The sequence below is a fragment of the Ictidomys tridecemlineatus genome, chromosome 8 (assembly GCF_052094955.1).
Source record: "Ictidomys tridecemlineatus isolate mIctTri1 chromosome 8, mIctTri1.hap1, whole genome shotgun sequence".
In the NCBI taxonomy this organism is placed as follows: domain Eukaryota; kingdom Metazoa; phylum Chordata; class Mammalia; order Rodentia; family Sciuridae; genus Ictidomys; species Ictidomys tridecemlineatus.
Genome location: NC_135484.1, coordinates 44,754,296 through 44,780,831, shown reverse-complemented (window position 1 = coordinate 44,780,831; position 26,536 = coordinate 44,754,296). Strand labels below are relative to the sequence as shown.

Sequence of the window (26,536 nt, the reverse complement as noted above, 5' to 3'; positions counted from 1 at the left end):
GACTCCTCCCCCATCCCTACTGTGAGCAGCACCCACATATCAGAGAGAATATCTGGTCTTCAGTTTTCTGGGATTGGCTTATTTCACTTATCATGATTGCCTCCAGTTCATTCTTCTTTATGCTTAGCCGAATATTCTGAGGCAGCAAAAACAGCAAGTTATGACCAGTGAGGAAGAAGATTGCAAGCTTCCTCCCAGTTCTGGCCTTTCCCCTCATCCTTTTCTTTGTCTATTATCAGAAGAGCCTGTCCAGAGCAGACAGAAGTGTGTGAGGGGTGAGCCTGGTGTCCAGCAGGTATTTCCTCAAGTTAATCTGCCAAAGGGAGGAAGACTTTGAGACAGACATGAGATTCAAGTTTTAAAATAAAGTGAAGTAAGCCTTAGAAATTCAAATTAGACTAAATGTAAAAAGGACAATGACCAAAAAAATTAAGGCATGCAGCCAAAAAGTCAGCAGACGTTTCCCAGTGGGAAAAGGAGAAAAAGGTAGGTTATGACAAATGCAACTGTGTATATGTGTATGTATATGTGTGTGTGTGTGTGTCTGTGTGTGTGTAGTGATTGAGTATGTATCATGTAGGCTAATACTTGAGAATTGGTTGGGATTTGGGCAATAACTGATTGGGAAACAGGAATCCAGAAGGGGAGAGTTTGAAAAAAAAAGGAGAAGAATGGTACAAAATAGATTCTGGGAAGTACCAAACTAGCTTAGAGGACCACGCAGAAGTCCAGCCTGGTTGCACAGTGGGTTGTATAAAAGGTATGACAAGGCTCAACTTGGTGGCGACTGGGATCAGATGCCATGCCTATTTTCCTCCCCATTCTAAACTTAACTCCCAGCTCGGGGTCAGTAATCACTGAATGAAAAATAAGTATAGGAGGGAAGTGATTGGATCACCGGGCAACTGAGTTTCTCTTTTATGTACTAAGCAATGGACAAGCCAGTAAGGATTCCGTTTTGAGAGGGTGTGTTTCAGGATCTTCAGTGCCATTAAGGACAGAGAGTCTAGGCTGGGAGGTTGAACAACCAGTAGTAGCAGAACCTCTCTAAGAGATACATCCCAGTCTTTGGGGACACTTTCCTTTGGGGGTCCTTGGTTGATCCCCAGTGTCTACACTTGCTGAGGACTGCTTTCCACCCTTAGATTCTTTCTAGTATCTTTAATTTCCTAACCACTTAGATCACTTACTCTCCTAGAAAATCGTCTCTGTTCTGGCTGTCAAAGGAGCCCGACAGTATAAGACGCCCAGGACGCCGGTCTCTGGAGCCGCCCATTCTACCTAGGACACGTGTGCTTTTTCTGGGGTCCCTCCAGAAATGATCGGTTGCACCCGCTCCTTGCCCTCCACACGACCAGGGGGCGCACTCGGTCCAGGGCCAGCCCAGTTTCCAGGCGCACGCCCTCTCTCGCCGCGCAGGGCTAGGCCTCGTCCTCGGGCCCATAAGCCGCGTCAGAGCTCCACGCCAGCCAATCAGAATTGTCCATGTACTAACGGAGGCGGGGCCGCTAAGGGAGGAGGAAGATGGCGGCGGGGGCGAGGTGAAGTGTTGGCAGTGGAAAGGGGTTCGGGCGCGGGGGGTGGGGGGACGCAGAGTGATGGCCCGCGACGGCAGCAGGGGAGGATAAAAAGCCATCACGCCGCGGGTGTGGGTGGGAGGGAGGGGTGGGCGCCCGAGCGCCACAAGAGTATGACGGGGCTGTACGAGCTGGTGTGGCGGGTGCTACACGCGCTGCTCTGCCTGCACCGCACGCTCACCTCCTGGCTCCGCGTTCGGTTCGGCACCTGGAACTGGATCTGGAGGCGCTGCTACCGTGCCGCCTCCGCCGCGGTCCTAGCGCCGCTCGGCTTTGCGCTCCACAAGCCCCCGGCAGTAGGCAGAAACCGCCGTCACCATCGGCTCCCGCGCGGGGGGCCGGGTCCGGCCGCCGCCCACCCCCGGCTGCGCTGGCGCGCGGACGGCCGTTCCCTGGAGAAGCTACCTGTACATATGGGCCTGGTGATCACCGCGGAGGAGCAAGAGCCCAGCTTCTCGGACATCGCGAGCATCGTGGTGTGGTGTATGGCTGTGGGGATCTCCTACATTAGCGTCTACGACCACCAAGGTGAGGCATGGTGGTGGGTGGGCTGCCAGAGACATCGCTGACCTCCAGCACCGCGAATTTGGCAGGTGTGCCCAGGGTACACCGCACACGGTCGCTGTCCCGGCCCTTCTGTGCAAATTACAGTGACAGAGCTTTCGAGGAAGGGAGCTTTATTGAACACCTATTAAGTCCCTGGATTCGATTCAGTAAGTTAATACTTAAAAAAAAGTGTCATTATTTACAATATCCTAGTAAGATAGATTTGTATACCTTTGTTTCACAAAAGAGGGAGTTGAAGTTCAAAAACATTAACTGATTTATCCAAGGTCACAAAGGTAGTACAGGGGAAATTGGAATTTTAGCCAGTTACCCTTTGGTTACACTTCACTTGTTTCCCAAAGAGTTTCGAGGCACTGCTCTTAATTGCAGTCAGGCTTTGTGGTAAGTGCTGGGAGTGGTAGGGGCCAGATATCAGTTGACCCAGTCTTATGAAAAATTGTGATAGAGATTGAGTAGGCACAAAGGACAGTGGTTCCCTTCTGTGTTTGGAAGCCTGAGATCCTGTGTGATTCTTGGTCCTCAGTGACCAGGACAGTATTTGATAGGATTTCCCTCCATAAGTTTTGATTGAGAGAATGAAATTCAACACAGGCAATTTTTATAAGTACAGAAATTCAACACTTATTGCGTAAAAACAAGCCCAAAACACTGTGCCAGACATTCCTTGGAATCTTGCCTTTAATTTCATGGATTCTCAGGCTTGGGGAGAAAGGTACATATGTAAGTGACATAGGGCATTTTTTGAGTAAAGTAACTACTATGAGAAGAGAGGAGAGAAATTCTGAGTGGAGGAACTTGAGAGTTGCATACAGAGGAGATGGGATTTGATCAGGCTATTGGAAAATATCTAATTGATAAGGTTGAGGAGGGCTCTAAATGTCAGGTTTGGGTTTTAATCAAGTCCTGACTGCTTTGGTATTTTAACTCATTTTGTCCCATTGTCCCAGATGTTAAAAATGCATGAAAACTTCAAATGAGCAACAAGTATACCACTTATGGTCACTTTGAAATAATGATTATGTTTATAGAGGTCTATTCTTTTGAGAAAAGTAACAGAAGACTGATTAGAGCATTTGAAAAAAATACATAAAGGATATATAAGCTTGAGGTTATGATTTCCAACCTATTTTAAATAAAGTATTCACAAAATTGAAAATTTGGGACTTAATGGGTTACTGAGAAAGATGATGGTTTTGGAGTACTGGTACGAAGGAAAGAAAATGAATGTTTTATTCTCTGTTCAATAACATAGATTACTGTGTGGTCTAAAGAAGCTACAACTTGATTTTTACTTTTAAATCTTCATCATATAGGTAGATTTAAGTGCAGGGTTTCTTCAGGATAAGTAGCAATCTCTGACTGCCCTATCATCTTCCTTGCTGTCAGCAAGGAATATGATTCAGTATCCTATCATCATCCAATGATGATTTGCCCTATAGGGTAAGGTTTAATATAGCCAGAGACAGACATTATAGAACTTGCTAAAAAAAAAAAAACCTCAGCAGACCAATAGAGATTGTCAGGAGATGATACAATCCTTGCCTAAACCAATGTAATTCATATTGTCTGGTTAATAAAATAAAGTGAATTAGAAATGGAAATTAAAGACATTGAACAATATGCTGGATTGACTTATATCCAAGTGATTCTTTTAAATCAAGTACCTTTATCTTCCTATAGGGGAGGAAAATATATAGCTAAATTGTTTGACTTTGTGACTATATCCTAGCACAGGTTATAATATTGCCACACTTCCTTGTTCCGGCAATTCCTGTTATTGAATTTCTGATGTGATTCATACATATCTTGTGTCATACTGGCTAAAAGCAAAATGATTGGTAATGAAAAGGAAGAAGTCAAATTGAACCACATTTAGCTGAGAACTAAATGGAGGTTTAAAGATTAGAGAATTTTGTATCCTACTCTAAAAGCAGGTTTTATTATTATTATTATTTAAAGAGAAGAGGACAGGTTCACTGCTTGATTAAGAGACCTTCAATTTATCAATTTTGACTAATTCATTCAACAGTTTACAGTTGGTATCTCAGTACTAGATATTCTTCCAGGCATGGGCATGAAGAAATGAACAAAATAGACAAAAATTCCAGGCTCATAGAACCTTAGATTTTGTAGGAGTCTTGTCAATTTGTATAAAATATTTAGTGCATTATAATTAATATAAAACATTTGGTATTGCAAGTGCAAGGAGGAAAAGTAAAGCAGAGAAGTGGGGCAGAAATAGGAGTGTTGAAAGTCAGTAATGTTGAAAGGGGTGCCATTCTAAATAGTGTGGCCAGGGAAAGCCACAGTGACTTGAGTATAAATCTAAAAAGAGGTGGAGCAAATCATGAATATGTAAGAAAAACTGGGCTTTTTCAGGGAAGTATAGATATTTAAGCTTTATTCAGTTTTTTTCCATGAAATGTTTGTTAAACCTGTATCTTGGTAAATATTTAACTTTTAAAAATCCTGTTAACATACTCATAAGTGTTATGTTATTGAATACTGTACTGTAATACAAGGAGTAGAAGAAATGATGCTCTTAAGTTTATACTCAAGGAGAGATATCTGAAAAATTAATACAAGCTAATATATAAATGTTTAGTGAGAAGAGACTTTAGAGAAAAGGGAGAATTCCTTGGGGAGCAGCATTAGTCCCCATATGTCCTGGAAAGAAAAGAAAATAACATTTGAGCTGGACCTAGCAAAAAGAGGTAGAATTTGGATTAGCTTGAAAGTGCAGTGTTCGTTGAGTGTGTATAAATAGGAGTTCCCCAAAGGCATCATTCCCAGTAGGAATAACATTGAATGGAATGTTGAGATTAGTAAATGTAGTTAGTGAAATTAGTGAAAGTTATTATAAGATGAAGGATTGGACAACTGTTCTATTATCTGTTGCTTTGTAAAACTCTGCCCAGAAGTATAACTTTTTAAAACAGTTCATGTGTTGATGCAGTTCAATTGGTCAGTTTTCTATAGTCACTCATAGTACAATTGCAGACAAGTTGGCACATAAAGGATTTTTTTTCATGTCTGATGCATGGTTTGTCATGACTGGTATAGATGAGAGCAGGTTGCTCTGTCTTTATGTGGTTGTTTCATAAGGCTAGTTTTAGCTTCCTCATTTTATAGTGGCCTCAGGCTAATCAGACTTCTAACAAAGTAGTGGACTTCCTCTGGATCAAGTGTTCCCAGAGACTGAGTCCAAGACCAAAGCTGTAAGACTTCTCATGACTGAGCTTGGGAAATGAAAGTCATGCATCTGCCTTGAATTAAGGAAATGGAGAAAAGGATTTCAGTTCTTAGTTGAAAAATGGCTTAAGCTGAAAGGTGGGGAGTTGATAGGATTGATAGCAGGCATTTTAGAAACAAGCTTACCACCTTTATTTTTTCCTGTCCTATATCCCTTTATCCAAATATTTGTACTTAAACTTAAGTATTCATTCTAATTATGTAGGTTATAAGTTATTTTTAATCTTTAGACAAAAACCTCCCATTTTGATATTTAACTTGGCCTGATGTTATAAAAAAGCCCCTACTTTTTTTTTGAACTGGGGATATCAAACCTGGACTTTCTACATGTTGAGCAAGCCCTCTACCACCGAGCTACACACCCAGCCTGATTTTTTTGTTTTTTATTTTCTCTGTAATTAATCTTTTTTTCCATATCTCTTTCCTTTTCTTCATACTAGGGATTGAACCCAGGGATGCTTTACCAATGAGTTACATCCCCAACCAGTTTTATTTTGAAACAGGGTCTAAGTTGTTCAGACTGGACTGAAATTTGTAATCCTTCTGCTTCAGTCTCCTGAGTAGCTGGGATTACAGGACTGCAACACCATGCCTGGCTACCTGCCCTATTTCTTTTTCATTTTTTCACACTTTTAAGCAAGAATGTGTTTTTATGTTTTTGTATCAGAATAGTACATAGCAGTTGTGTTCATTTCAACAGAGTCATACATGCATGGAATTTGATTTTCTCCATTTCAGTCCCCATTCCTCCTCTTCTCTCCCTCCCCTCCCCCATTCTCCTTCCTCTACTGATCTTCCTTTATTGTGTTTATTTATTTGTTTTTGAACAGTGCTTTTTACATGTACATAAAGCTAGGATTTCCTGTGGTATGTTTATATATGCACATAGTATGATTTTATCAAATTTATTTAGCTTTTCCTCACCTTTTCCATCCCTCTTTCCTCCTCCTAGATCATCTTCTCCACTGATTTTCCCAATATCTTCATGATATCCAATCCCCCACCATTTTGCCCTTATTTTGCTCAAGCTTCTGCATATGAGAGAAAACATTCAACTCTTGATTTTCTGAGTCTGGCTTATTTCACTTAGCATGATGTTCTCCATTTCCATCTATTTACCAGAAATGCCATAATTTCATTCTTCTTTAAGGCTGAGTAAAACTTCATTGTATATATATACTTCATCTTCTTAACCCATTCATCTATTGATGGGCATCTGGGCTGGTTCCATAATTTGGTTAGTGAATTATGCTGCTGTAAACATTGATGTGGCTGTATTGCTATACTATGCTATGCAGTATTTCTTGATTATAGTAATTTCTGCTGGTATTTCTTTCATCTACTTAAAACTGGAGTTTTCTTAGATTTGATCAGGAATATTTTGAGCTCAGGATTCTAGTAAGAAGATTGATATTTTATTTACATGATTATAACTTAAGAAATTATTATAACTCGGCTTCAAAAACCAGTATTTGGGCCATGACTGTGCCTTAAATGGTTTTTGCTGTTTGAGCCTTAGGGGTGTTATGCTTGCCTGTGTCTTACTTCAAGTATACCTAACTTCAAGTTATCTAATTATATTTTGCTATCTTAAGTGTTAGAACTTGTTGATTGCCTGGCTGTATTGGTGTCATGTTGATAACCTTGTTGTAGGTCAGTCTTTTTCAAAACATTTGTGAATGAGTAATTGGGGATGCTTCTAAGAAATACTGATTGAAAATATTTACTGTTCAGACTGAATGAAGATAGTAGGACCAGGACATTTCTGTTTTAATCAAGTTATTTGTCTCATTAAATCAACAGTGATCAAAGGGTACTCTGCAACTTGTCTTATATAAGATTATTCATCATGTTCTTTTTTATAAGTGAGGTTAGTTTAAAGTGGACTTAGTGTTATTTATTATAAATTGAAACGACATAAAGTAAGGCATTGCTTTCTACATAAGAATTCAGCAAATCTTTAGCTGTTTTATAAATCAAGAACCTGAGAATTAAAAAGATAAGACCTGTGTTAAGCTATTAGCATTTCTAGAGTTTGAACCAGATTTTATTCAAAAGCTTTTTGTGTGTGTGTGTGGGGGGGCTGGGTATTGAATGCAGGGGCACTCAACCACTGAGCCACGTCCCCAGCCCAGTTTTGTATTTTATTAGTGATAGGGTCTCACTGAATTGCTGTTGCTGAGGCTGGCTTTGAACTGGAGATCCTCCTGTCTCAGCCTCCGGGGCACTGGGATTGCAAGCATGTACTACCAGGCCTCGCTCAAAAGCTTTTGTACTTTTGTATTGATTTCCAGTAAGAGACTCTGACCACAATAGTCATTTTTTATACTAATTATGTTGGATCATCTTAAAGCCCTGGTGAAGTGGTACTTATCTACAAGTGATAGAAATTACTTATTAAAGAAATTATTAAGTCAAAATAGAGCTCTCTTAATACCACCAATATATAAGTTCCTCCTGAATCATAGGATACACTTTTTAAATCAACTCAGTTTAATTTTATAGAGCTCTTGCTCTATATTGAACTATTAATTTATCAGATAAGCACAGTCTGTGAAGATTTTTCATTTTTAAAATGTGCAGCTTGAGCTGGGAATGTAGCTAACTAGAGCACATGCCTTACATGTGGTAGGCCCTGGGTTCAATGACTGGTAAACAACAACAAAAATAAATGTGCAGCTAGAAGCTAAGAAATCCACATGGCTTGTTCATGTTATTTATCTCCTTTGCTGATGTGCCTAGACTTAAAATCCAGTACTCGTTCTGTCATCATTCTGTGCCACTATTATACATATCCTGTTCCCTTGCTACAGCACACTGATTCCAGTATGATTGCTGTTCTGTGAGGTTATCTGGAAGTTCTCTTGAAATAAAATAGTTAAATGGCTTCTAGGATTTATGTGGTTATTACTAGTTATATAAATTATTGATAGTTTTTTTCATTTTAAATAATTATGTCATAAGTATATGTTTTCTTCTCTGAAGAGTCCCCTGTAGTAGTGTTACAGTTGGGTTGTTAGAGAAATTAAATGAGGGTAACCCCTAGGTCACTTATTTAGGTGTCTAATTTAAAAAAAAAAAAAGCAGTTGACTGAAGAATGGGTATTTGTTTATACATAAGTGTTACTTTACTTCTGTAATTGGTGAGATGCTTGATAGGCAGGACAATTTTTCCCCTGGTATTTATGATCTTACTTTTCTTTTTTCCTTTGTCCTTGTAAATACTTTTAGATATTTCTTAAAAGATCTGTCACTGTATTCAAAAAACCTAATAAAAACAACACAGAGGAGGAAAAGTTTATTTTGTCTCAGGGTTTCAGAAGTTCATTCCATGGTCTGCCTACTCCGTAGCTGTGGACCTGAGGTGAGAAAGAACATTGTGGCAGAAGGGCACGACAGGAGAACAGCGCAGAACATGGTAACAAGGAAGCAGGGAGAGTCCACTAACTGGGGATAAAACATAGCCCAAAGGCAAGCCCCCAGTGACCTGCCTCCTTTAGCCACACCCCAAAGTTACAGTTATCATCTAGTTAATCCATATCAACTCATAGGTCACAACTTTCATAATCTAATCTTTCACCCGAAATTTATTGCATTGTCTCACGCATGAGCTTTTGGGGGATGCCACATACCCAAATCATAACAGGAATGAACAATAACAGTAAAAATTCTGATTTCATATTTAAGACATATTCGATGTGTATTTTTATTTTTATGAGCCACGTCCTCAGCCCTATTTTATATTTTATTTAGAGACAGGGTCTCACTGAGTTGCTTAGCGCCTCACTTTTTCTGTGTCTAGCTTTCAACTCACAATTCTCCTGCCTCAGCCTCCTGAGCCACTGGGATTACAGGCATGTGCCACTGCACCTGGCTCAATGTGTATTTTTAGAGTCTCATTTTATAGAATAGATCCTACATTTCACATAAATTTTAAGAGTCAGTATTTAAGGAGTAAGACAAGATTTATAACTGCCTACTTCTTTAAACTCCTTGTTACTTGGTTGCCTTAATTTTAAAAAAAAGGAATGTCATGTCTATTACCTAGTACTTGTTTGGGTTTAAGGGCAGACCATCTATGGAAATCTGTAAATAATTCCAAATTGTCATTTTCTCTCTCTCTTTTTTTTTTTTTTTTAACTTTTATCTTATGTTGGATTTATTCCCGTGCCTTGTGATAAGTTTTTGTTTCCTCAGTTTCTTCTGGAATATCCTTCTTTTTTGCACCTCCTCTTTTGGTGTAGGAGCAATTTGTTTGTTTTTATTGAGGATCATCTCAGTGTGGCAGGGAAAACTCATGTATGGGTTAATCTGACCATGAACTCTGTAAGTATGGTGTCACATCTTGAGGTGCATCTGGATATGTTCAATGACTAGAGAATCTACATCAAAACCTTTATGTTCAACATTTCTTTCTGCATTTCTAAGCATGTGCAGCAGAAATACAACACTCTTTTTGGGTCACCAACCTTGTGTTTAGCACCACTGGACACAACTCCCAACTTCATTGTTGAATGGAATGCATTATTTCTTTAAAGTGACATCTTTCAGATACTTGGGACTTTTCAGATACCTGTACCTTTGACGGTCTGGGCATTTTCATGGGTGTTCTTAAAGTGAACATAAAGATTTGAACATCTTGATTTGCATGTTTTTTTAGGGTTTTCTGAGATGAGAGTAGGGAACCAGTTTTACAGATCACTTCAGGCTGCTTTGCTGGAAGAGTTTGTGCCACAGAAACTTGAAAAGATTTTAATAAGGTGTCTGAAAGAAGAGTATAATCTTATAGGTAGATCCATCATATTTAATTTTATTTTCCTTTAAAACATTTTTTGCTCCTGACAAGATAACCACATGTGCTTAGATTTCTTCCTATTTCACTACTTGTTCTTTCTGAATCTTATGTCTGGCTTTTCTTCTTTTGTTTCACTTCTAAATGTCTTGTAGAGTTTTAAGCTGTATGTATGTTGTTGTTTTTTTGCTTAGCTGGGCCAGTGTAGCCTGAAAACAGCCCTGAGTGAAAGGGTATGACTGCTCCTGTAGCAGGAAGTTATCTGACCACTGTCCCAGATAAACTTTCCAGTCTCGTGATTTTAATTATCATCTGTGTGCTGACATGAAGTTTTGTATCTCCAGCCCTAATTTCTTCCACAGTTCCTAACTTCTATATACAACTTCTTTGTAAAATCACTTTTATTTTATTAGGCTTCTCAACTACCTAACCTGTTTAAAACAGTACTCTAAAATTTTGTCCCACACCTCCCCCCTCGTATTTTCCTCATCCCACAAAATACTACTTCCATCCAGTTCCGCAGGCTAAAAGCTTAGATATCATTTTGTGTGAGTTCTCTGACTTCATGTTCTACTTGTAATCTATCAATAAATAGGCCACCTTGGCCATCCTTCTAGAGTATATGCCAAATCTACCACTTGTTTTGTTCTCCTTTGCAGTTGTCTTAAGTTTAGGTTGCAATCATCTTTCACTTATATTCCTGAAGTAGATAGACCCTTGCTCTTCATTTATACTCTGGCCCCTGTATAATCCATTCTTCATCCACTAGCAAAGTAAATTTGTTTTTAATAACATCACTCAAACTCTAAATAGATTACTGCAATAACTTCACATTGTACTTAGAATGCTTATAAATTAATTACCCAGGCCCACATGCGCCTTAATGTTATAACCACTTAATGTCTGTTGTCTCGCATTATATACTCTCTATTTATGTATTGCTCATAATGATATATTTCTTTTCCTTAAATAAGATAAATTCTGAATTCTGTGAGAATATTCAGTTATTTCTATAATAGTAATCAGTTGGTGAAGTACTGTTTTATTTTGGTGCTGGGGATCAAAGCTAGTGCTTCACACATGCTAGGGAGTATTCTACCGCTAAGTTGTATCCCTGGCCCTTGAAGTACTGATTACTGTATTTTAAGAATTGAGCAACATCAGCAAAGTCCAAAGAAAATGTAATTTTTTTTATTGGTTGTTCACAACATTACAAAGCTCTTGACATATCATATTTCATACATTAGATTGAAGTGGGTTATGAACTCCCAATTTTACCCCAAATGCAGATTGCAGAATCACGTCGGTTACACATCCACAATTTTATATAATGCCCTATTAGTAATTGTTGTATTCTGCTACCTTTCCTATCTCCTACTATCCCCCAGCAAAGTCCTTTTTTTTTTTTAAATAATGCAGTGTTAAAAATAAACATGAGTCTGTCACCAAGGAAGTATATATGGTATAGAAGTGAAAAGAACAGGTTACAAAGTTGCATAATCTTGTATACCAGGTGCATCATGTATACCTTGTGCATGTGGACAAGAACTAGTGAATATTAAAAAAGTGAATAGTTGTCTTATGATGGAAAGTTAGGGATACTTCAAACTATTGAAATTATGCAGTTCTCCTATTGTCTAAACTTCCATTTTATAGTTTTTAATACTAGAATTTAAAACAGATGTTTCTTTGACTATTAGAAGCCTACATTTGGTCCTTAAAATGCATAGCTAATGTTTCTCAGAAAATACCAAAAACATTATAGTTTTAATGGGTGTAGCTTTCCTAGTATAATATTTCCCTCTTTTATGGAAATTGGAGATTTTTTTTGCATTTTGTTTTCAAAAATGACTTTCATGTACCTTTTCTCTATATATTTTATATTGTTTGTTTTTTGGAAATTGAGTCTTCATGAGATATAGTTGCAGAATATGAGATGATATAGTTTCCATATGTGAACATAATGTGAAATTCCTTAAAGCATTATTGCAAAGACTTACTTTCGATTCCCAGATCACTCTTAAAGAATTCAAAATACATATTTTGTTTGCCCTGTAAAACCTCAAAAGCCTTTTTATGAAAGAGCTATTGGGGGGTGGGGAATAGAGCTAAAATTCTACTTTTCTCAAAAGATATTCATTATTTCTAAAAAGGATCATTTTTACTTGACAGTATTTGACTTTTTAAAGAGAGGAAATTAAAATTTAGCAAAATTGTTTAATAGTATTGTTCATTTGTCAGAGTTAAAAATAGTTACTGAACTGAATAGTCAGGACAAATTCTTAAGACACTTCAGGACAATTGCTTGACCATTCTGCATCTATTCTTCATCTGTAAAAGGATACAATAATATTATTCTTGAAGCTCAATACTATATAATTCTGTAAAATAATAGTTTTCTCAAAAACTTGAGAATGTTTAAATGCTTTTTCCTTAAATCACTTATTTTTGAGTGAGTATGATCTTCTGTTTGTATAAAATTACTTTTGTGATAATTTGTTTACGTTTATGCCATCATTTTGACTTTAAATTCTGGAAGGCAAACAGAAATGAATTATATGAGAAAAAGAATCTACATATACTATGTTATCGCTATAGAAATTTCTGATTTCAATCAAAGCCTCCCTTATATCTTTTTGCAGTTCTTGTATATCTTGTGAGGTATGCATATGTGTGTATTGCCTTTGAATCCTAAAGAAAACTGTAAGTTGATATTATTATTTGTGGGTAAAATAACTACCATAGAGTAATCAGATTTCTTGATGGGAGTCAAGCTATGAAATATTGGGAATCATCTTTCTATAATCTATTTCATCTAAGAACATAGCAGAAACTGCATTTATTTAACTATTTTGTGGTGTTAGAGATCAAAACCAGGATTTAAGTGTAGGAGGCAAGCACTCTACTACTGAGCTCTACCTTCAGGCCTGAAACTATACTTTTTAGTTTCATCTCTTCATCTGGATCACCAAGACAAACGTTCTGTTTAAAATAACCTTATGAAAATCTTCTTTATAAAAGATATTTTGTAACTGTGTCTCTGTTATAGTCTTTTTAACAGAGTTCCTGCCTGTGTGCAATAAGGAAGTGTCTGCTTTTATTGTGAGAGGTTCCTGGAAACAAACAAAAAAAATTTCCATTCAATGGCATGTCCCTTTTGATGGCATCTTATGCATTGATAATTCCATTTATAAAGTAAACATTGAACTTCTGTTAAATGGAAGTTCCCTTAAAGGAATAGATGAGAGGAACACAAGTTCACAAGTAAGAATATAGTTAGTTCCTGGTGATGGTGTGGTTGGTTAAGATATTGCTGTTTTAAAAATAATAGTATTTGTTTTCAAGGGGTTTGAATAAAATGTGGAGGGTGGAATAAAATGGGACACATCTGAATAGGGTATTGGGATGGGCTCTTAAGGGAGGTGACATTTCAGCAGGCCTGTGAAGAAACAGAATTTTACAGGTATGCCATTCGGGAAGTTAAAGGATAGGGGTTAGAGTCACTCCATCTATTTTTTGAGAAACATAAGGCAGTTCTTGCTTGCTGGGATATAGTACTACAAAGAAATATTTTGACTTGTTTCATAAACATGAATGATTTGCCTCCACCAATTGATACACAGGCTGGAATGCTGTTGTTGAGCTGAGCTGTTTGTTATTAATACACTAGTCATTTTAGGAGCCATTGAAGATACTGAATTTGGATTGTGCCAAGATTGAAGATGACCTCTCTTCTTTAAGAAGACATTTATTTGTTGAGTTTTTGCTCTGTGCCCCAGGCACTGTGTTAGGTCTCAGGAGAAAAACAGATAGGATCCTTTACCTGAGTTCTTGTATATACAGGTAAAGTACTTCTGTCTCATCACTTTTATTGTTAACACCACCTAAATATTCTGTTATTTACTATCTAAAACTGAATTTTTTTCTTTTACCCAGTTTTTTTTGTAGAATTTGCTCATTTTAAAAAAAAAATATTATCATGTTCTGCAACCTAGAATAAAAGACTTAGAATGTTGTACGTTCCCCTGTAAGCCATGTACCATGTCCTCTCAGTTCTTTGTGGTGAGTCCTTCTTTCCATTGCCTCAACCTGTAGTAGTCTGCTGCCTGCCTATGATTAATGCTAGGAAAATTTCCTTAAAGGTATATATTTCTACACATTTCCACATTGCTCACAAATTATCTTGTTACCTGTCTGGTAGGCAATATGAAATATAAATTAGAACTATCCTCTTGCCCCTTCTCTCTTACCCTTTGCATCAGCAGCATTTGTCTGTCTTTTGAACATTCCAAACAGTGCTTTTTCTTAAAGATTTTCCCCTTCTATGATGGTGGAATGCGATGATCATTATTATCCAAAGTAAGTTATGAAGACACGAATTGGTGTGAATATACTGTATATACAACCAGAGATATGAAAAATTGTGCTCTATATGTGTAATAAGAGTTGTAATGCATTCCAAAGATTTGCCTCTTCTAATGTCCTCTCCATTTTTTTCCTCTTTACCTTTCTTGAGTTCAGCTGGCCCAAGGCGTGTTTCTTTTATAAAGCCTTATTCCACCCAAAGAGACTGCTTTTATAACTGCTGCCACACATATACTACCACTTTGAAGTGTGCAGCAGATTCTTCTACCTGTCTGTCTCTCCACCCATGGTGGGGGGGGGAGAGAGAGAGAGAGAGAGAGACACACACACACACACACACACACACACACACACACACACACACACACACAGTTCTCGTTTCTCTCTCCCAGCTAATCTTTACTGCTACTTTAACTACTTACCATTACTACTAACTACCATCAGGCCTGAGAGTATATAAAGTAGACCACTTAATAAAGATCAAAAAAGCAGTGTTAACTAGAAAACTGCCTCTTCAAAAATAATCAGAAACTTTTCTTATGTTTTAAGGTGGAGCTGTATATTACATTTACATTAAATGTATGTCACATTGTTCCTTTGTCTTTCTCAGTGACCTGATGGTAAATTTTTTTGTGTGTAGTTGGAGGAACAAAAACTGTTTTATATAGTTTATTTCTGTGCTTTTTTCGAGTTTATTAAATTTTGATTTTAATATTTCTGTCTATTCTGTACTTTTTACATAATTCATGTAAGTTCCTCTTAAGGTTAAAAAATCAAATTGAAATGGAGCTAGTAGTATTTAATGTAAATAGTAAATGTGCAGAGAAAATAATGGAAGGTTGGAAATCAGGAATAAATAAATTCTTGGACAAGCTTTTTAAGGACATTGTTTTTTGTTTTTTTTAATCTGTACATGTTTCAAATAAATGAGCTTTTAAAATTCCTTTCAAGGTCTAAATTTCTGTCCTGTCACATAGCTTTTTTTTTTTTTTTTCTGACTTAAGACTGAAGCCAGACTTTTATATTAACAAATCTCATCATGTTTTCCTTATAGATTCTGATTTAGGATTAATTCTTTTTGTTTTATTTCAGATTTGTTCAGTTCTGGATTTAGTATTCTTTTGACAAGCATCCATTAATCACTGAAGAAGATAAATGAACCTAGTTATGATTTGCATGCTTTTTCTTTTTTTCTTTAAGGTATTTTCAAAAGAAATAATTCCAGATTGATGGATGAAATTTTAAAACAACAGCAGGAACTTCTGGGCCTAGATTGTTCCAAATACTCACTGGGGTTTGCAAATAGTAATGACAAAGATGATCAAGGTAAGCATGAGTGTAAAATTGAATATGTAACACATGAAGATGTATGTTTATGTTTCAAAGCAAAGTCTGACATTCATTTTTCATTGATTTTTGCTCTGTTAGTCTTTATTGTTGGCATCTTTAATCATCAGATTGAGACTTTCCCTCGTTGTAGTTTTAAAAAATGATTTTCAATAAAAGATAAAAACAGTTTATAGATACTAAAAAGTGAACATGTGCTAGAGATCTTAGTGAATCAGACATATTATTCATTAGACAATCCAAAGAGTGTTTTTAGATCAATAAATGAATATGTAAACACAGGAAAACTGGCTTTTCTTGGGGTAGGAGGAAAGACCATGGAAACTATATCAGGCTAGAAAAACTTTGCATTTCTATAGATAAAGATTTTATATTGTTATCAGTTAACAGAATTCTGTCAGTTGAAAAGCAGCTCTTAGGGAATCAGATAAGGTGTGTGCTATTGATAATGCACACATAGTTCACTCTTATATTTTGTTATTACTACTATGATTACATATGGGGTTTTATATGAGTAAAATTCCTATTTTATAGAAAATTTATGCACAGTACAAAGTCATTCTAAGCACTTGGAAGATAAGACAGTATAATAAATATATACATAGACATTATTTTGAGTGCATTGATCTTTTCAGAGAATAGCCAAGTATGTTTTAATATTGAAATTTTAGGGCATTAATGATTCTTACTATAAGAACTCTATTTTGTTCTGAACTTACTATTCATAAAACTGATTTTGAAATAAATCTGGAAGAGTGTGTTTTTAAAATATCTTATTTGTTTTTTCCTCCAGTTTTAAATTGCCATTTGGCAGTGAAGGTGCTGTCCCCAGAAGATGGAAAAGCAGATATTGTGAGAGCTGCTCAGGACTTTTGCCAGTTAGTAGCCCAGCAGCAAAAGAGATCTACAGATTTGGATGTAGATACGTTAGACAGTTTACTTAGTAAGTAGTATATATGTCTTTAATTTTGTACCACAAGTATATATTATGAAAGGAAGTATTTAGGTTCCTTTCATAGTATATAGCCTGATATTTGTTTTTATACTCTATTAAATTTAAAGGACGGACATGTGAAATGGTTTTGAAAGAATAAAATTGGTAGTCAGCTCACTTACATGAGAATTTTTTGATAAAGAAAAGGACTTTTGGTTTTTTTTTTATACTAATGAATATTCTGAGAAATAGGACTTCCATTTACTTTTCCCTCTTTCTTTTAATTTTCTTTTTGGCATGGGGGATTGAACCTAGGAGTACTTAACCACTGAGCCACATCCCCAGCCCATTTTGTTTTTTATTTTGATTAGTATCTTGCTAAGTTGCTTAGGACCTTGCTAGGTTGCTGAGGCTGACTCTGAACTTGCCATCCTCCTGCCTCAGCCTCCTGACTGCCCCCTCCCTTTTTTTTAGTTTGAACTTAATAACTTTTTACAAGGTAATCCCAAGAATATAATCTTACCATCATCCATGATTACTTTTTTTTAAGTATTTTTTCTGTACCAAATAAACCACTATGTTTTTCGTATTATACCAAAATATAACTCTATGTATATGTCTTTCCACAATGTGTGTAAATGCCTTTGGTTGCTTATTCCCTATTGAGCTACTCTATGAACTTTTTGCTTTAACATCCTGATCCTTCTAACTAGAAAGGCAATCTTTCTAACAAGTACGTGTCCATTCATAGGTTCTATAGCCATATGGTATCAGGGCTTTTATTTTTTATTTATTCACATTTAGTATCCATTTACCTTACTAAGTATCCATTTTCTAATTCAGTAACTCCTCATTCTTTGTTTCTTCTACTTTGACATGGCCATCACTGAGTACAGTCCCCCTCTGTTCTCTTGCTCTAACTTCCTACTTTGACTTTCACTTGTTGCCTTTATTCTTATGGTTGTTTGTGATTGTGTAACTGTAGTTGGGCTCACTGAGAAGTGGACCATTGTAGAGGCACCATGGTTAGAGATTACTGGGATATTGACTGTTTCCTGGACTTTGTCAGGTCCAAGCAGGCTGTAATTTATGAGTACATCCTTAAAGTTGTCCTTGGCCAAACAGGTGGTCTTTAGGTTGGTTTCCCGTGGGAAAGTGCTAACGTGTTGAACCCAGGTGTTGCCTTCAGATATTGTAAACTTATAACAAAAGAGTATGTATGCTGTCCTTAACCTAATTAATATGACAGAAACAAATACTCTGAATACTGTCATGCCCAAAAGTTCCCTTGTAACTGTATTCAATTTCTACTTCTACTTCCCAAACCAGGCAACCACTGGTTTGCTTTCTGACATAGCATTGTGTTTTCTAGAACTGTTATAGAAAAGCCATCATATAATGTATAGTCTTTATCACTTATGTACTCAGCCTAATATTTTTGAGGTTCATCCATGTTGCTTGTATTTATAGCTCATTACTTTTTATTGTTGAATAGTATTCTATTTTATGGATAATACCACATTTGTTTATCCATTCATTAGTTTATGTATATTGCTTATTTTCAGTTTTTTAATAATCATTTGACTGTTGGCATACATGTCTTTGTGTGGACATGTTTTCTTCTCTCTTGAGTAGATACCTAACAGTGGAATTGTTATATGTGGTGAGTGAATGTTTAATTGTTTTTTAAAAAAGGTATTTCTGTCTCTGTTTTTTTTTAATATCTTTAACATCTTTTAAAAAAGGTATTTCTGTCTCTGTTTTTTTTAATATCTTTTAATAGACTATATGTTTTACATCCCTACCAGCAAGGTAGAAGGTTCTAATCTCTCCAAATCCTTGCTGAAAACATCTTAAATGTATTTTGGCCAGTCTAGTGTGTGTATAATAGTATTCTGTCTGGTTTTAATTCACATCTTTATAATGACTAATGATGTTGAACATTTTTCATGCTTTATGTTCTTTGGTGAAATGTCTGTTCCAATGTTTTGCCTATTTTTAATAGGTTGTTTGTGTTATTATTGAGTTTTAAGAGTCTATATATTCTGGATACATGTCTTTTAATAAGATAGGTACACTTACAAATACTTTCTCCTAGTCCATGGCTTACTTTTTCATTTTCTTAACTGTTTAAGTTTTTAATTTTTACAAATTCCAGTTTACCAGGTTTTTTTCTTTTATGGATTGTGTATTTGGTATCATATTTAAGAGATCTTTGCATTACCTAAAGTCACAATTATTTTTTCTTGTGTTTTCTTCTAGATGTTTTAGAGATTTTGTGATTATATTTAGGTCTATAATCCATTTTGTCTTAACCTGTGTTAACAGTATGAGGTTAAAAGTCCTAGTTATTTAATTGTTTTTTTACTATTTTGGGTCCATTGCATTTAAATGTAAATTTTAAGGTCGATTTTTCAATTTCAAAGAAAGACTGCTGGGATTTGGGGTTAAGTTGAATCTGTCCCACAATTTGAGGAAAATTGTTGTCTTAAAGATATTGAGTCTTCCAATCCATAAACATAGTTTCTCTCTCTATTTGGGTCCTAATTTTTCTCTCAGAGCTGTATAATTTCAGGCTTTAGAATTTCAACTTCTCTTTAATTATTTATTTATTTATTTTTATGTGGTGCTGAGAATCGAACCCAGTGCCTTACTATATACTAGGTGAGGCTCAACCACTGAGCCACAACCCCAGCCACTCAATTTCTTTTGTTATATTTATTCCTAAGTATTTTATTCCTTTTGATGCCATTGTTAATGGAATTATTTTCTTAACTTTATTTTCAGATTATTGATAATACTTGTAAATAGAAGGTTTTTAAAAATATTTATTTTATATCTGACAGTCTTGCTAAAATTTACTTAGTCTTGATAGCAGCTCTTTCTGTAGAGACTTGGAATTTTCTAAATATAAGATTATATTGTCCATCAAGATGACAGCGACCGTCTCTGTTTGGTTCTGTTGTTTTGTTTTTGTGTGTGCATGTGGTTTTTTTATTTGCTTGTAGTATTTTTGGTCTGGCTTCCTGTATCTGCATAGTTGAGTGGTCATTCAGTGATTTGCACACAGATGCTCAGACACCTTCGTTTGTAAGGCTTAGGTGATTTCTGTGTGGAATTGAAAAAAAATTGAGAACATTTTTAAGTCTCCTTCACCTTTACTTTTCACTTCCTGCTCTGCCCTCTCTCCCTGACTCTCTCCTGTGTAAATAGTTTCCCGGTCAGCTGTAGAAGTATGAGATTTTATCTGAGATCTTATTTCCAGGATCTTCCTGTTAAATTTTTGGCCAAGGAGTCTTCAGCCTCAGGCCAATAAAGATATGAACTTTCCTTATTCCTTCCCCTTTGAGTCTCCAGCCTGTAGCTGGCTAATATGGATTATAACCATTCTCTTCCTCCTGGCTACAACTTTCAGTTCTGAATTCAATCTTTTTTTTTTTTTTTTTTTTTTGCTATAAGAAGCAAATCTACTGATTTTGCCATTAGCCCTGTGCTAGAAAAGTTATAGTTCTCTGCAATTGATTGGGTATAGAGTTGTGGGGGATTGGGAACAATCCCAGGTAAGAAGGCCATAGACTTTTGCCATTCTTACCTGAAGTTCTAGCTGATTTCCTACCTGGTTTTAAAACACACACACACACACACACACACACACACACACACACACACACACACACACAGTTTTTTTTAAAGAATGATTTTTTTTTCCCCTTTAGCCAGTATCCAATGCTTTTGAAGGACAGGTTTTGTCTAAAACTTATTTTTTATGGAGAGGATTTGGAATCCTCTTTGGGAGTATTATTTGACATTTCTTTTTTTTTTAAACTAAAGAGGATTGCTTTTTAGATGTTGAGGAGTTCTGCTTAGTCTGTTTGCTCTACCACCATGAACTTTAAAGGGAATTTGTCATTGAAACAATACCTCAATATCTGCCTAATTCCTCAGTATTACTCCCTAATCCAATCTTCTTGCTTGAAAATGGTCAAGCTCTAGGATGCTGTGTGGCAAGCAAGTGAGCTGAGGGTATGAGGAACTGTTAGAACCTGGGTCCCTCAGATTATAGTATCTTATCTGCTATACCAGTGACTCTTTATTTTGAAGCAGTTGAAACTTCCTTATCTACCTCTGCCCCCCTGAAAGACAGGTCTCATATGAAAACCAATTCATAATATAGATAAAGAATGTTCATGTATTTGTTGAGGCTGGAGTAATCTCTTTTTCCCCTTTGAGGTTGCTTAGGCTCTAGGGAACATTGAAGGCATTGATCTTGTGGCCCAAATCAACAGTTGGGCCACAAGATCAATATTGCCCTAAGAGGAGGAATATCTTTCCCATGATACCAAGCAGATACCTAAATTAAGTCTTAAAAGATAGAGGAAGTTGGTGTTGGTGAGGGTGGGGTACTTATTGGGTTTAGGGTGAGAATTGGGTTACTTTCCTTATCAAGAAATCCAGTTAAATGGACTTCTGAGAAAATTTCTACATTTGGAATGAACATAAATATTAAATTATATTCAAGAGTGATGTGAGGGGGAAACATACAGATAGAAACACGGTTAAGCTTCTGAAGAAAATGGATTTATCAGTTTATTTAGCAGATTTTATCCTTGGTCATTGTTTTGGTAAGTGATGCATGTTAATTTCATGTGTGTATCTTTATTTCCAAGGTTCAAATGGTTACCCTGATCCTGATTTAGTATTGAAGTTTGGTCCTGTGGACAGCACATTAGGCTTTCTTCCCTGGCAAATCAGATTGACTGAGATTGTGTAAGTAATTAGTGTAATAACTTTGTTTTGATTCAGCCCAGCACTTGTTTTCTTGAGCCCAGTACTATATCTGGTGGAATTTCCAAAAAATTATATTACTGTATTCTTTACCTCAGGTACTTCACATTACCAGTGGCTAAGTAAATACCTATATAAATAAATAAGTTAGACCTAAGAGAAAATATTTTTATACATGTTTGATATTGACATTGAGTAGGAGATCAGGAGGGAGCAATATCTCTGTGGGCCTGAGTTGTTGATTCTACAGAAAACATGACTTATCCAGGTTATATAAAATGGATATAATTTTTGTATTTAGAATAAAGTGGGACATGTAGATGATAGGAATAGAAACAAAAGAAAATCTGGGGCACATTTTAAAGAAATAGAACTGGCCCCACCAGAACAGAGTATTAGGCAGTAGTATGAAATTAAATTAAATAGTCTAGGGGTGTCAAAGGTTGGAAGGCTTTAAATACCAACATAAGGAATATGTATAATTGTAGACAGAGACTTAGAAATAGTTGAACCTGTGACTAATATGGGAATGGTGGTTTTAGAAGATTTTGTTTGGCAGGTGTATATTAGAGCAAATTGGGTTTGGGAAACGATGGAATATAAAGACAAGTGAAGAGGCCACAGCTGTAATTTAAGAGAAGAATATAGTGAAGAAAATGAAATTGTTTATTTAGAACATGGTTTGGCAAACTTTTTCTGAAAAGGGTCGTATAGTAAATATTTTAGGCTTTTTTAAGCCAGTTAGCCTCTTGCAACTATCCTTCACTATTCTAATGACTTAACTCATCTAATACAGCCAAGCAACCACAGACATGAACAACTGGGAATGGCTATATTCTGAAAAATCTTTATATATATATTTTTTTATAAATAAATCAGGTGCTGGCTCCAAGGCTGTTATTGCTGACTCCAGCTTTAGAATAAAGGAGACACTTGGTAGCATTAAAATGTATTTAAATTCCTGATCTTAGAAAGATCAGATACTGCCAAGAGAAATATTTACCAAGTGTGATCACCAGACCTAGCACTTTACTAATTATGGTAAATGTGAGAGAAGAAAGGAAATGGTTTCTACTTGGTAAAACCGAATGGTGATGTGTATTGAAGTGTTATTGAGAGGAAACCAGAAAATAAAGGGAGCACTGATTTTTGAAAGGAAGATGTGGATTATTTTGAAGCCAGTCTGTTTACGTGGAAACACTTAGTAGTAAAAGGTGTAAATTTTTTTTGGTGATTGAAGTCAAGACTAAAGATATGAACATCTTTTCATTTGGGATCATCAGTACCTAGGAAGTAGTTTTGAGTATAAGAATAGAGAAGCTCTCCAAAGTGTACCAAAGGTCCTCAGAAATGCAAGCTTGGGGGCAGGAAAGAAAAAAGTATCAAATAAAAAGGCACAGGGTTCATGTGGTGTGGTAAAGTAGGAAAGGACTGTAGATCATCTAGTCCTACATCCTCATTCTGCAGGTGAAAAAAATGGGGAAGAGACATTTTTCAAGTTTGTAACAAAGTGGATAAGAACCTAGGTCTCCAAACGGTGTCCTTAGGGTGAGCATACATGTGTTTTATTTGGTTTTCTTCAGGGATTTTCCAAGTCATTCATTTCAGGTGCCTTTTAGGTAGACTTTAAGAATGACAGTAGTGATAGTTGAGTGGTCTAGAGGGAAGAAAATGTTTTAGAGCAGATAGGATAGATCTTGGTTTGAATTTTGGATATGCAGCTTTGTAATGTGGTTTTGGAAAGTCAAAACTTCTGTTTTAACTTAAAATGAAATTTGTCAAATGGACATTTTAAGGTATAGGTGGGGATTTAAATCTGATAACGGAGAACAGATTCTTATACAAACTCTTCCGTTGGACCTATTATTTCCATACATCTGTCACAGGCTCTCTCTTGTTATGTTGAGGCTTGTTCTCTGTCGATTCTTCATCAGACTGAGCATAATGATGGCAGGGAAGATACCTTAATGATGGAGAAGTAGAAGATTTGATCCCTGATAGAGCAAAATGGGACATAGACAGCTTCTGAAGCACTGATGGGTAGTGACTCTCAGTGCTTCATGAAAAGTTAACAGGAGACAAAGAGTGTTGATGAGAAGTGTAAACTGAGGCAGACTTTGGAAAGTGTGGAGTTTGAGGAGAATGTTTGAAACCAGCTTTAGCAAGAATGCCATTAAATGTGTCTTTTGAGGATATCATTTAAGTAGAAGATGAAGATATAAGATTGATAACAGATGTTACTCAGATATTATTTGATGTTATAAAGAAATGATTGGAAATGTGAAGAAAGTGGGTGACTTGGTTCAGAATTTCTGTCGTCAGAGGGAAAAAACATGGCTAAAAGGAACCATAAGGTCAGGGCAGGAGTTCTTCTCTGACAAGTTTGTGCACTCTGTGTGTTTGTGTGTATGTGTTACATGTAACCATTAAATTCTGAATCTGACTGTGTATTTGATTCTGCAATCATTTGGCATTTCCAGATCTCATTTTAAAGCTGTATAAATAGAGATTTTTTTTCATGTTAATTGTTGAAAATTATTTTAAAATAATTAAAGGGGAACCCTCTGGTTGTATGTTTACTCTTGTCTTTAAAATGCTCATTTTCACACTATAAGTATCTCCTTGAGCAGTTGAAAGTGGTAGAGTTAAATTAAATATTCATTTTTTGTTTATTCACCATATATAACTTTAATATATCATCATGTGGGGCGTTGTGATGCTCTGCTCAACATTAAGCCTGGCATTATAAACTGTTCACATAGTACTGGCTTCACTCTGTGATGAGTACTACAAGTGGATTCAAGATCTTTTATACACATAGATCTCCAGCTTTATGTTAATCTAGGTTTTGTTTTAACCACTTGTGAAGCTAACTTAATATAGTTGCTTTTCTCTTCTGTTTTACAATAAGTTTAGCAGTCTTTTAGTAGAGATGATTTAACATATTCTGCTTATAATTTATTTTCTTCTGTCCTTAACCTCATTTTCATGGTTATCCTTTGTTTCCCCCACCAAATTACAGTTTATCATCTAATTGCCTTTTTTTTTTTTTTCTCTTGTGCTTTCTTTACAGCTCTTTGCCTTCCCACCTAAACATCAGTTATGAGGACTTTTTCTCTGCCCTTCGTCAATATGCAGCCTGTGAACAGCGTCTGGGAAAGTAGTGATCCCTGGTTGCATAATTTGATTTCAGGCTTTTGGAGAAAAGGACCCAAGTGACTCTGATGTTTACAAAGCACCTATGAAACCCTGTGCACACCTAGTTCATATTCCTCATAATTTATCAACAAACACAAAAAAGTGTCTTACTTGAGAGTGAGTGTATGGCGGTGTGTGTGTGTGTGTGTGTGTGTGTGTGTGTGTGTGTGTGTGTGTGTGTGTAATTAAACTTATAAATGGGGGAAGTATTGGATAATGAAATATATAGACCTACGACTTTGAGCATATAGCAATGTTATAGGATCCAAGATTTCAGATATAAAGCTTTGGGCCCCTACTACTTCCCTGTTTTTGTGGGGAGTAGAGGGAGAGAGTGACTAGAACTGTTTGGGTTGTTTGGGGAGAAGGGAATAATTTTTGTTCAGTCTTTCCTAGTGACCAAACTTTAATTTTTAAAAATAATATATTATTAAATGAAGGTATTCTCAGTTTGACAGAGTTGCAGGGGAGTGGAATTCTGTGTTGCTCACTTGTTAAAAGCTTGCTCCTCTTCAGAGGAGAGAGAATATCTATCTTGAGATATCCGTCCACTTTCATTTCTTACTTCATTGTAGTTAAACAATGTGACTTTAGAATGTTGCTCTGGTGTCTGTGTTCTGTGTTGTGAAGAACATTTGAAAAGAACTCTTGCTACACTGAAATGCAGAATTTAAAAAATTTAAATGTTGAATTAGGCAATCAAAAGGGAAAAAAGTTGAATAAGTTGTAATCTTAAAAGTAAAGATGGAAAATTTCCTAGAAAAGAGAAGTTTTGATTTCCTATTTTGTGTAATGAGTAGTATGCTGCATAGTACCCAAAGTTGGTTTAAAAAATATTTCCAGCAACTATTTTTATTTAAAATGAGCATTTGAGAGAAATTATCAGGGCAGCTCTTTTCCTTAGTAGTAACCTATTCATCTTTGAAATAACACCTGGGATTTTATTTTTTTTCTTTTCCAGTAAATTCCAGTGGTGACTTTGCATAAAAAAATAAGTAGGATTGAGACCTGTGTGTGGGGAAAAATATTACCAAAGTCTACAAAAATAATTTAGATTAATTTTATATGTTCTCTTTTATGACAGAGAACTCATTGGTTCTGTTTTTTTAAATGAATAAATGATTTCTTGAAAGATGTTTGAAATTTTCCCCTCACTGCTGATCCTTGGACAGAAACCATACTTTATATTTGATGGACTGTTTTCAGAAAACTCTCTTACAACAAGTGTACAGTAATTATCTAAAATTGTACTTTTAGAATGGAGTAGTGTAAATACTAGGTCTCAGAAGTCTGAAAAACAGCAAAGAAGACTGAATTTGGAAAGCATGGTCTGGAAATGCTTGTCAGATTCTAAAGTAATGAAGAATAAATGTTTCAGCTTTGGATTATAAAACCCCATTTATGATTTTAAAAATACACTTGAAATAAAAATGATTAAACTAAATTTTGGTCCATTGACATTCCTTTGCACTTCATAGTTCTTTATTCAACCTTTTTCAAAGTCTTAATTTATTACCAAAAGTTTTGTGTGAAACTGCAGCATATCAAAAATTTATGGGAGACTTTTTCATTTGTTTCTCTGTGCTGTGATCCATGTTTCATTAAGAGTCTCTGTTTTTGTTTTTGGCTAACTTAAGACAATTTTTGTCTTTTACAGATACTATAGATATGTTATTTATAACCATTCTGGAGTATATTCAGCTTTAATGAATTAAATTA

At 35.9% G+C, this 26,536-nt stretch overlaps 1 protein-coding gene across 1 annotated transcript; it reads left to right on the top strand.

The window, feature by feature from the left end:
* The first annotated feature begins 1,653 nt into the window (after nucleotides 1-1,653).
* Nus1 (NUS1 dehydrodolichyl diphosphate synthase subunit) lies at nucleotides 1,654-26,261 on the top strand. Its single transcript, XM_078019332.1, has 5 exons — nucleotides 1,654-2,105; nucleotides 15,754-15,879; nucleotides 16,694-16,843; nucleotides 21,502-21,601; nucleotides 24,693-26,261. The coding sequence occupies exons 1-5, from the start codon at nucleotides 1,691-1,693 to the stop codon at nucleotides 24,781-24,783; spliced, it is 882 nt and encodes a 293-aa protein (XP_077875458.1). The 5' UTR covers nucleotides 1,654-1,690; the 3' UTR covers nucleotides 24,784-26,261.
* The last annotated feature ends 275 nt before the right edge of the window (nucleotides 26,262-26,536 follow it).